The 11,652-nt window shown below is 34.8% G+C and overlaps 1 protein-coding gene across 3 annotated transcripts; it reads right to left on the bottom strand.

Moving 5' to 3' along the window:
- Nucleotides 1-5,243: 5,243 nt before the first annotated feature.
- LOC129891136 (probable 1-acylglycerol-3-phosphate O-acyltransferase) lies at nt 5,244-11,332 on the bottom strand. 3 transcript variants are annotated; one of them, XM_055966394.1, is made up of 10 exons: nt 10,906-11,332; nt 9,475-9,711; nt 8,308-8,354; nt 8,060-8,178; nt 7,773-7,933; nt 6,770-6,879; nt 6,566-6,665; nt 5,776-5,899; nt 5,464-5,631; nt 5,244-5,376 (listed from the first exon to the last, which is right to left on the bottom strand). In XM_055966394.1, the coding sequence occupies exons 1-9, from the start codon at nt 11,076-11,078 to the stop codon at nt 5,506-5,508; spliced, it is 1,197 nt and encodes a 398-aa protein (XP_055822369.1). In that variant the 5' UTR covers nt 11,079-11,332; the 3' UTR covers nt 5,244-5,376; nt 5,464-5,505. The 3 variants fall into 3 exon arrangements, with proteins under 3 accessions (XP_055822369.1, XP_055822368.1, XP_055822370.1); XM_055966393.1 differs by having other exon boundaries at nt 5,244-5,631; XM_055966395.1 differs by lacking the exon at nt 9,475-9,711 and having other exon boundaries at nt 5,244-5,631.
- Nucleotides 11,333-11,652: the final 320 nt, after the last annotated feature.

The raw sequence follows: 11,652 nt of genomic DNA, 5'->3' as shown, positions 1-11,652 counted from the left end.
TACAATTGATAAGATTAGAGATGTAACTGTCAAGGACCAACACTCAAAACCACCTTCCAAAAACTCAAATGCCAGAGAGATGCCACAACATCGTAGTGTGTCCCCAGACCTTCAGAAATCAACATAGGCCCAAGCGGGTGGAAAAGAGGGGTATGATCAATTTCCCTCACCCCCCCTTTTATTTGAGCAAGCTAGACCATTGAGGACAATGCTAATTTTAGTTTGGGGAGAGGAGAAGGTGACTAGTTTTATGTGTTAACTAGTAAATTTATTTTACGTTAATTGCCAATGATATTTAGAAGTCGGGTTGATTCTATATTGTTCTATTATTTTACTATCCGTTCTTGATTCGCACTTAATGCCTATCAATAGGCCTTATTGTCAAAATGAATTTATGGCGCATGATACAAAATCATCTCAATAAATAGTAGTGAGTCAAATAAACTTCAAGAATTTATTTTATAACGCGGTTCTTTCCTAAGGAGAAATTTTTTATTTTTTTATTTTTTTTTATATTCTTGAGTCCTTTTTATGTTGAATCGGGTTAGTGCTTTCCAATGATAGATTGTGAGATGATTTTCCTATGGAAAATACCAAGTTCTATTATTTTATTGAGTATTTTGTCACACCTCTTATTTGAGGAACCACCAAAAAAATTTGTGATGGGCAAAGGTAAAAATTTTCAAATGATTTTTCTTGGGAAAAGAGAATTGAAAGGCAATCTTTTTTCATGGTTCATACATTTTTTTATTTGGCTTCATGACTTACAAGCGGGGATATCCTCATTGTAGTTTTTCAAAAGTCATGTAATTCAATTTATTTTGAGAATAACCTGTGAATTTGTTTGATTAAAATGCCTTATGCGGAAAGGATTTGACTCATTCTTGTATATACATGTTGTCTAGAACTTGACCCAAAATATATTTCAAGGAGAAATTTTAGACTCGACATAGGTTGAAAGATGAATTAGGCCCTTTTTGAATAAGCCACTCAATCCCAAGTCTTCCTTCCAAATAACATAATCCTAGTCAGCCCCTTTTGAGTCTAAACAAAATTCTTTAGCTACCTTGTCGCATATGTTGGATCAGTGTAACTCTTTGTCTTACAACTGTCATTCCACCTCATATGCTAAAGATTATGAAATAGGCTAAAAGCCTAAATTTAGGGGAGAAATGGAGAAAAGATGAATGATGAATATGTAGGAAAAAACCTAATTTGAGCATTGTGCAAAAGAAGATAACAAAGAGTTGTGATCTAAAAAATGTAGATCACCATAAGTGTCACAAAAGATTGGTTAAAAGAAATGATGGAATACAAGAAAGAAGCAAAAATGAATGGGTGTCAGCTCAATGTATGCACATACCTCAAATGAAAAGAGAAAAAGGGAAGTTAAAATCAGTGATCATGATGAGGAAGGAGAAATAAGGTGGATGGCAAAGCCAAGAATGTGAGCAGATACTCAAAATGAGGAATGAAAGCAGTAAGGAGTCATCTTAGTCACTCGATCAAATGATACCCTACCTTTTGCCCGAGCCTAAGTTAACAAGTCCTTTGGGATTTTGAGCCTTGTCAATCTACATTAGTGGCGATCAACATACAGGGAAAACATATTGATCAATGTGTGTATGCTTGAATTCATTTATGAGAGTGAGCGTTTTCATCCATCATTTATAATCCCTTGAAATTATGTTCATAGTTGTGAGTGAGATTCTCTCATCTGTGTGAGTGGCATTGCATTCTTTATATGAATAGTCAAGGCTTGATTTCAATTGAGTTGCATGAATGTGATAAGATCACATGAATCTTTAGACTTAGAAAAACCAAGAAAGTTGATATCATTGACTTGAAATGCTTTGAACTTGTGCTTGAAGAAAAGAATGCCCCAAAATGGTGCTTTAAAAGAGTTTTGTTTAACCTTTGCCTAAAGAATGGTGGTGGAACCAATGGTGACTGGTGCATATCTTAGAGTTATTTTGTTTGAGTCTTTTAATTTTATTTTTTTGTTTTAAGTCAAGTATGTGATTGTGCAAATCATATCTTGGGTGCAGCTTAGCTTGAATTTATGCTTAGAGAATGTTTTGCTTGAGAACAAGCAATAGTTCAAGTTTGGGCGTTTGATGATTGGCATTTTACCAACTCATTAGATTCTTGAATTATTGCCAGATTTTAATGCTAATTGAAGGGGTTTTAGGGCCTAGTTCTCTTATATGCATGCATTCCTTAGGAAAAGCAAGTTCAAAGAATTTGGAGCTAAAAATCACTAAAGCACACCAGCGAAAGAACTAGCGCCTCATAGAATTTGACAAGCATCTCGCCGGCTGGACTAGAGCAAACTGAAATGGCGTTTGCACTAAAATTGGGGCAGCACAATGAGTGATCAGCAATTCACCGATCCCAATACAAAAGCTCCTAGAAGCACTGAAGGTTAAAGTGAGGCAACGACTGGAGTCTCGCAATGGTGGATCAGCGGTTTGCCGGTCCATCGCAAGTCTTGACGCGAAAGTTGATGGACAAAAAATGCATTTATGAAAATTTGTGCTTCCTTTGAAAAGTTCCTAGGATCAAAATAGGGATTTGTGTAATTATATACCTATATTCTCAATTATGGTTATTATCCAAATTTTTATCCAAGAGTAGAGAGAATAGAGTAGATAGAAGTTTCTAGAGTGAGAAATACAACCTTTATTTTCATACTCACGAACTCTTAGCGTAGTAAGAAAGAAACCCTCAATATGGTATATTGCAGTTTGAATTCAGATTTTCTTCATCATTTTAGCTTGGAATGTAGATTTCCTTTATGGATATTGTCTTTATTCCCTGTTTTATGAATAGTTAAATCTGTAGGTAGGGGTGTGTGCGCTTGATCGCGGTGTAAAACCCCAAATTAATTGTGATGAATCTTTCCTAAAATTGATTGTATGGCATGAATTTATTGTTTTTTGAAGTTTTAACTTAAAACCAGTGGTTGCAAACATTGATTGAGGTCACTAACTCATTTTGGCTTGGAAAAGCAAAATAGAATTGGATAAGACTCAATAGTGAGCACTTGTTGAAATTACTCTATGTATTTGAGTCGGGGATAGGACAATCTGAGTAATTTCTCATTTAATGATGTGAGATAGGGATAGTCCATCTACTTAAGCAATGTTTGGTGTTTTGTTTGAAAGGGTCTTGGTGTTCCGAAGAAACCAAGGGACATACACTTGATAGTTCAGGAGAATATCAAAGTGTATCCTACACCAAACGCTATCCATGTAACAACTTCTTTTGTTGAGGTTAATCTTAGCCTATTTTAGTTGAAACCCTGATCGTCATGCACACATCCCTAGTCCTTTCCAATTTTGTTATACAAAGTTGTTTTAAATCCTTGTTTCAATACTTAGTAGTGTTAATTTGTAGTTAGATAAACCCCCAATTTTATATATTATTATTTTTTGAGAACTATAATTGTTATCTTGTTTGAATTGTCGAATCAATTGAAGAAGACTCCCATATATTAGTCCTTGAAGTTCGACCCCGACCTAATAAGTTGGGTATTATTTTGCAAACGTTTGCCTATGCTCTGAAATATGAGACATAATTGAGTTTTCGTCATTTAGTCCATTCGACAACTAAGTATGAAATCCACACAATTTCTGCTTGTGAAGACAACAGATACATCGGCTGATTATGCTAAGTTATATTTGAAAGAGATAGTGAAGTTGTACGGTATTGCAACATTCATTATATCAAACAGTGGTACACGGATTACTCATTTTTAAAAATCACTCAAATAGAATTTGTAAACTCGTATCAATTGAGCATTGTTTTTCATATTCAAAGAACCATTGAAACTCTCAAAAATATGTTGAGTGTATGCGTCATTAATTTTGAAGATATTCCGAATAAACATTTGCCTCTTGTTGAATTTGCATACACAGTTGACGCATATAGATCATCCATCAACTTTTGAAAACCACAAAAAATTGAACTTTCTAGAATCTTCTATAGGATGTTACAGTGTGAAAATTTTTGAAATCGTAGGCTGGAGAAATGTGTGTGTCTATATATGAATTAGGGTCTTGGATTTGTGAAGATTTGTGGAGGAAAATGAAAGTGAAAAATGTCACCAAATCTAGGGAGCAATGAAAAAGGCACATATGTTGACCATAGCCGTTATTTTCTTGACAAAAACTAACGAAAAGGTGAATATTATAATATTTGACATAGATAAGAAATATTTGTCCCATAGTTAAGAAATATTTTTAGCCAAAAACTCATCAATTTAATACCTATAAATATTTGGTAACGTTAAACTTCATAAGTACAACAATAACTGTTGCAATTATTGTCAGTACCTGCATTTATTTGCATATGCTCTTCGTTCCCTTTTTTCTTTTGCATTTTATGGAATCACAATTTGAATAACATATATGTCAGAGGAATTTAAAATAAGACTCTTCTATTGAGCTTTATTTATTTATTACTTATACTTTTTTTTTTAATTTCACAGTGAGTTTTAAGTGATATGATCACTAAAATATTATCTGCACTAATTTTTTCCTTTCCTTCATTTATTTATTATTTGCTTTAAATATCCATCTTCATAACTCATATCTAATTATCTAGTCAATTGATACTTTTAATATTCATAAATCTTATGTTTTTTATATTCATAATCTTCAAACATTTAATTTAAAATAATATAAGATATCCTTTGGTATTCCTCCATTTTTAAGTATATAAATTCATCTTTTTTTGTTTCATGAAATTTCTATCCAAGATTATCCTTTTCATTCTATAGTTAAACTAGTGAAGTGTTTACATCATTATTGTACTATTTGATTCATGCTTTAATTTTTTTTCATCTATATTGTTATGATTAAAGTCTTATGCATAACGTATATGTTCTGTTTTTTCTTCTTGTTTTTTTTTTTGTGTGTTTTCACTATCAGATTTCATTCATTTAATTTTCTATGAATCTTTGATTGTCGTAAGCCTATTTTGTTTTGCAAAATTTGAAACTTAGGCAAGTGCTCGAGTGTTTACTAACTACTGACCAAAGTTCAAAATTTACTGGTGGTTGCTTCAAAGAATTCATTTTGAACATTAAATGCGCCCCTCATTTAGTGGTTTGTAGACATATTTTTAAGGATTTATTTTGTAATTGTTGCATTTTATTACTTATAACATTTTCATAGAATTATAATGTTCTAATGGATGTATAAAAAATTATATGAGACACACGTGTCCAAAAACTAGTATTTCATATAAGAACAGAAATGTAATTTCAAGAACATAAATTATTCAGCTAACTGTACACTGACTTCCTACAAGGAGGGAGCAGCCGAAAAGAATGCTGCCCATTCATGACTTCCTCAATATTGATTTTATTCACTGAGAAATTGCAAGGATACGTTACTCAGACCAGTAAACAAATTTGAGAGAACATTAAATCAATGCTATCTATTGTACACTACCTACCTATACCACACACAATGAAAGCACCACGGCAATGCGTCTCCTTCAGACAGATATCAAGCCTTCAGGAAGCGAGTCATTGTCCTTCTGTGGTGATATAAATCTACGGCAAGCATAGAGTACAGCAGAATGGAATGCTGATGTGTTCTCCATAAATACAAAGTGACCAGCCTGCAAGAAATAGAAGGGTTTTGTCAGTAACTAGGAATTATCCTTGGTGCTTCACTTTATACTACTATGTAGTTTCGGAAAACAATAATCAATAGTAAGATTATTTTTTACAGAGGGGCAGGAAAAGGGAAAGAAAGAGAGAACCTGGGGGACCCTAATGATTTCACATGGAACCTTCATATTCTTCCTTGCTTGTTGCGCTCCTTGGTAATTCATCCAATCTTCGTGTCCATATATGAAAGCTGTTGGCACCTTCCAATCTGGTGCTCTGTGAATATAAGTCAGAGATTAGAGAAACGCGACTAAAATTCTCATCAAAGTTTAGAGCATCAAGTTACTCAACGATTTAACATCATGCTCCCCTAGCTACTTCTATTTTGACTGGAAATCTAAGAGGCTTCAGAAATCCCGAAGCCCTCATTCCCACCCTCTTAAGTGAAAGGACTAATGTGTGGCACCTATTGTCTTAAACATTTTCTCTCTTTATATTTTTCCTCTTCCTGCAGGTACAGTATAAATTACAGCCGTGCTGCTGATTGAGAAGAAACAGAGAAACCATACATCAAATCAATAGTTCCCATGATCTGTGCTTGCAACTAAATTGATACATCTCATATCACATGTAAATATGTGGGAAATCCAAGTTCTACATCTATAATTTTAATGAGAGCCTCATATTCCAGAAAAGTGTGGCAAGCAGAATCCATTATAGTGGCATTATAAGAACAGAAACTGAACGATACTACACGGATTCAGAGCTACACACATAAGAATCTACAGTAGCAGGAATCTTAGGCTTTCAGCATTTTATTCAGCAACTCAGTAATAAACATTAGCATGCATTTGCATGTGTTCTTGTGTGTGAAGAGAAAAAGAAGGGGATGGGGAAGAGGGAGAGAGAGAGGGAGGGAAAGAGACAGAGTGGGTACATCACCTGTATAAAAGAGGACTCTTGGCAAATGCTCCAAAGGAAAAAATATATTTTAAGCATAGCTCTCCACTAGATTTTGCAGCCAAAGTGTGATATACATAATCTTCCATAAAACAAACAATCGGTATTAGAAATTTACGGTGTGCAAGGTATACAACCATCATGAGAAATAAAAAACCATGCAAATCTTATAGATTTGCAACGTACCTGAGAGTAGTCTGGACGACTCCTCAGTCAAATCATCTCCATTAGAATATGCAGTAAATCTAGCATTTGTGTATCTGCGAACAAGGTCTGGACCCCATGGGCCTAAGCCTCTGCAATATTAAATTGCCAGCAATATTAGCACTCTTCAGATAAATAAGGCCATGTATACAAAATTCTTTCAGAACTACTAGCCCAGTTCAAACCTCAATCCAGGAAAGGATCCCGAACAGCTATAGGAGCATCTCAGAGCAAAAGAAAAAAGTTGATACACAAGATAAAGTACCAATTATCAAGTATATCAACTGAAATGGTAAAGTTTACCCCTTTTCCCCTTTGGAAAGAATATCTTGCATTATTAGGGATATAGAATGTTCCTAAGAAATGATATCCTGTTTTTTTTAAAAATACAGATTTTGTGTTACTTACAATGTAGTGGATTCATATAGATGATGCCAACTAATTTCGGATAGAGGCAGGATTAACTGCTTGATATCTTACATTTTCTTTCAAACTCTGGGAATGTGTGAACCATTCAAGGTAAGGTGACACCTAAATTAAGACGAAGCAAACCATTGAGTGGGACAGTAGTTAAGTTTAGATAGTTAAGAAACCAAGAGTATTTTGAATCCACCTGCCAGTATCTTATATGGGTTCCCCCAGGTCCTTTACCATGCATTCCTCGAAAAACATTGACACCCAGGCAAAGCATTTGCAACGGAAGTACACTATGCTTGCCATATGATCATATCATCGGAAGAAGGGGAACAAAAGAGAGATTAATCATAACCAGCAGGAGGCTAGTCTTAAAATGAATTATGTTCGGGGAGTAAAGTAAAAGCTTTCACTAACCAGAGACTACAGTGAGAAGAAGGAACAAATGGGAAAAATCAGACATATGAAAGTATCACTGTAAATGTTCGTATAATGCAGTAACACGTGCAAAACTAATGTTCAGCGGCATGTTAGACTAGGAGTAGAAGCAAGCATTTAGAAAAGCATCTACCTGATAAGTTTCATCGGGGTAAAATTAGCCTCCCACAGATGATTCAAGACAGCTCCCTTCCAAGTTGCTCTGAACTGGGTCATCCACTCGGACATATGTTCAGTCTCTGATGTAAATCCAGCTGGTCCTACCAGAATCAACTGCTGAACATGCTCAGGATGCTAAAAGAGAAATATAATCGTCAATCAGCAGTAAAATATACAGCCCATATACATTAAACTATAATTTCACAGTTCTATGAATTATTGTTCTTTTTTGAAAAATTGAGTTCTATGATAATTGATCACCTTGAGAGCATATTTTGCAGCGACATACCCTCCAAAAGAGTGCCCAAGTAAAATGAAGTTGCTAAGATTTTTGGCTTTGCGCCACTCCTCAAAGGAATCGATAAACCAATTTTCAGTCTCTGCATTAATGTTTTATAGAGAAAAGGTGCCTCTTTCAGAACAAGATTGTGCAGTAAATAAGCCGCAGATATGGTATCTTGCAAATGAATAAAGGAACTCAAAATTTGGGATCAACTTGTACGACTAACCTTCAGTACTTTTGCATGTGAAGTCAGGCCTGCTTGATCCACCCCAGCTGCATCAAACATTAGCAAGTCAGAGAACTACAACTTTGTTCATTTGTTTCTTTCGTTCCTTATTCAACATAAAAGTGACATCTATTGGAAGACCTCCACCACTCCTTTCGTTCTACTCTAGGACTTATAACAGCAGCTCTTGAAGCTGCTGCTAACTAAAGAAAGCAAAAGGAAGCAATGCATAGTCAATTAGACCGGTAAGCCTCCACAAACTTCTCAGGAGAATAGATAAGTGACAATGTCACAACGCAGATACATCCTATTTTTTGTTACCATTCTCAAAAATAGGTCCAATTTTACAAATATTGTTGTTGTTGTTGTTAACAAATATTGACACGGAAAGCCTTCATGTGACACTTATATAAATAATTTTTACATAGAAAAGGATGAAAATCAACCCTGATAATCTTTTAAAACTTTAAACTTTCTGCACGTTCAAGTCAGGTAGTGCCTTGGAAAATTTCGTTGCGATCTATTCAGTTTGAGGGCAACGGCACACTACGTGCCTCATTAACTACTAATAAATATAACTTGGCTACAACATCATTGTATCACCCCATAATAACATCATGGAGATTTCAATTGAAAAATTAGTGAGGCTCGAATCATTCTAATTATTAGCCATTCACTGAAGCATCAACTAAACAAAAAAGAAACTAGCACAAAGCTGATCATCCAACAACTGCAGCTACGAGCAGGACTAAATGAAGGGATTGTTCAAGTTATAACTCATGTCAATATGCAAACCAATAAACAAAACTTCACTGTGATACACCCAAAGGGGATCTATTTTCAGTTGGTATTTAGCAGGATAAGTAAATATCTCCATCCAATAGATTTGAATGCTTCGTTAATAGCATATTGTCCAACTAAATTGACCTAAATGTGTCACAAAGTATACATTTATGCGCAATAACCTATAATTAGAAGACAATTTCACTTTCAGTATATCTTAGTTATTGCAACTTACCAAACAACTAAACATCTAGAATCAAAAATACATTAAATTGACTCTTCTATATCACCTGACATGTATGGTGTAAGCACCACTAGATCATGTTTCAAGAGGGAGGAAAACAACTGTATGAAATTACGAATTTGCACATAATATATGCTCACCCAAGCTGATCAATAGCAATTACTTTGAAATGCTTTGCAAGGGCATCAAAATTCCGAAAGAAGAAACCTTGAGAGGCACCATAACCATGGACCATAACAAGAGTAGGAGAACCCTCTTTACTGTCAAAAGTAACAGTATTGATAAATCTCGGCTCATTGCTCACCGATCGAAACCATCTAACTTTTGAACCTGGAGGACCAGACCCAATGTTGACCTGCTCTTGAGTATAAGGAGTCCTAATATTGGACAGAAGGCATAAAATCAAGGTGAGCCTCCGAGAATCAATAACCATAAAGTTGCACTCTTTATTTACTGAAGCAGGCATTCAACAAGATGCAAAACCAAGAAACATACAAACTTTCATGACAGATCAAAAAATAGTTTGCCTTAACGTAACTCCACATTGCCCGACAGAAAGTACAGTGAAAAATTTGTGCATTACTGATTCTAAAAGCATCCCCAGAGTTTCCACTCGCTAAACAATGAAGACAGCAGCGTTTCTAAAAGGAGAAGAGCAAAAGACAACCAGGTCTTTGGGCTTAAAATGGAAAGCGAGAACAGAAGCTCACTACTTACGAATCATAAGAGTTGCACATATATGAATTTAGTACTACAATAATCAAATTTCAATTCAAATACTCTCTGTCTCGATTTACATGTCCTAATTTATGTGACACTATTTCTTTTTTTACAAGTACCAAAAAGAATGACACCTTTCTAAATTTAGTAACAATAAGTTTGAACTTTTCATTTTATCCTTAATGAGATGATTTATAGTCATACAAATATCTATCATTTATTTTAGACCAAAAGTTTCAAAATTTCTTCTTTGATTCTTAAAGTCCATACCCAGTGAAACACCTTCACATAAATTAGGAGAGAGGGAGTAATTAATTTCAAGAATCGATTTACAATAATGCTGGTATTCATCCGACTACTCAAAGTTGAGATTCAAATAATTGAATGTTTCTTATTGTGATCACTTTGAGGGGCATTCTTAGAAATGCACATGTATCTGAAGTGCATGGGTGAGGCGGTGACCCCTCAATTCACCATACTTGATCACTTTTAATAAAACTGAAATGCAGAAGCATAAAAAATCATTTACCATGACAACAATTCCTTTTAGTACGTTAGGTAACACATCCAATCAATTTAGTTACAGGATTGACTAATTAGAAAATGATTGAGCGCTAGTCTAACTAGCATAAATAGTGAAGAGAGAAATGGATAATTATGAGTTTTTTAAACATAGCGCGGCAAACTAGGTTATAAGCTCTCTGACTAATCTAGTAGATTCAACAACAAGAAATGAGTCAAGAGAAGAATTGAATGTGATTGGCGGAATGAATTAGAATGGGAGGAAACATCAGACGAGTCGGGAATACACAAATCGATTAACAAAATTTGGAGAAATAAGTTAGAATCACCTAACAAGAGAAAGAAGGCGCTTTTCAGCAGTGATGATGTGATCAGTAGATGTAGGTATCCAACGAAGAAGAGAAGGCCAAAAAGACCACCGTTTTGCTCCGGCGGCTGATGAATTGGTTTGTTCCGCCATTTTTACCAATGAATTCGACAACCTCCTTAGTCTAATGCTCATGCGATTCCCTTTTGTCGTTGAACTCAATTTAAGTCCCCAAAAATATAGGGGTACGAGCTAGAGTGTCCTCCAAGTTCTGTAAGCATCCATGTGCCTTTCCAAGAAACTGAACCTCATTCTCTCTCTCTCTCTTTAATTTTAGAATATGTTAGTTTTATATTTTCTCCCTTTGACAACCGAATTAGATTTCAATTCCAGCGATTCAAGGACGTAGGCAGTGACGTGGACGGAGCAAGTCCAACCGCAAACTCCATGTTGCAACCATCACCTTTGCTTCTTCCCCTAATTTGTTCAACTATCCAAACACATATATTTATTAGTCATATTTCTTCGTTATAAATAAATTTGTATTATAGTAAATATCTATTTTATATATTTATTTATAGAAAAGGTAGGAAATCTAATTTTGGACTAATGTCATGGACTTAAACTTCAATTAACACCTTCATACGACACTTGACGACTTATTTACGATTCTTTCACGATCTTGCAAACTCAAGTAAGTCTTTTAGACTAGATCACTAAAAAAATGCTAGATTAGAAGAAAGACAAGAGAGCTTTTATGAAGAAGGCT

The sequence above is a fragment of the Solanum dulcamara genome, chromosome 6, assembly GCF_947179165.1.
Source record: "Solanum dulcamara chromosome 6, daSolDulc1.2, whole genome shotgun sequence".
Lineage (NCBI taxonomy): Eukaryota > Viridiplantae > Streptophyta > Magnoliopsida > Solanales > Solanaceae > Solanum > Solanum dulcamara.
Note: the sequence above shows the minus strand (reverse complement) of the source record. Positions and strands in the feature narration are given on the sequence as shown.

Coding starts and splice junctions, on each gene's coding strand:
- LOC129891136 (XM_055966393.1), bottom strand. CDS start 11,078: ATGAGCATTAGACTAAGGAGGTTGTCGAATTCATTGGTAAAAATGGCG. Junction 9,712..10,905: donor CGCCTTCTTTCTCTTGTTAG/GTGATTCTAACT, acceptor GTCCAATATTAG/GACTCCTTATACTCAAGAGC. Junction 5,900..6,565: donor AAGAGTCCTCTTTTATACAG/GTGATGTACCCA, acceptor TTATATTCACAG/AGCACCAGATTGGAAGGTGC.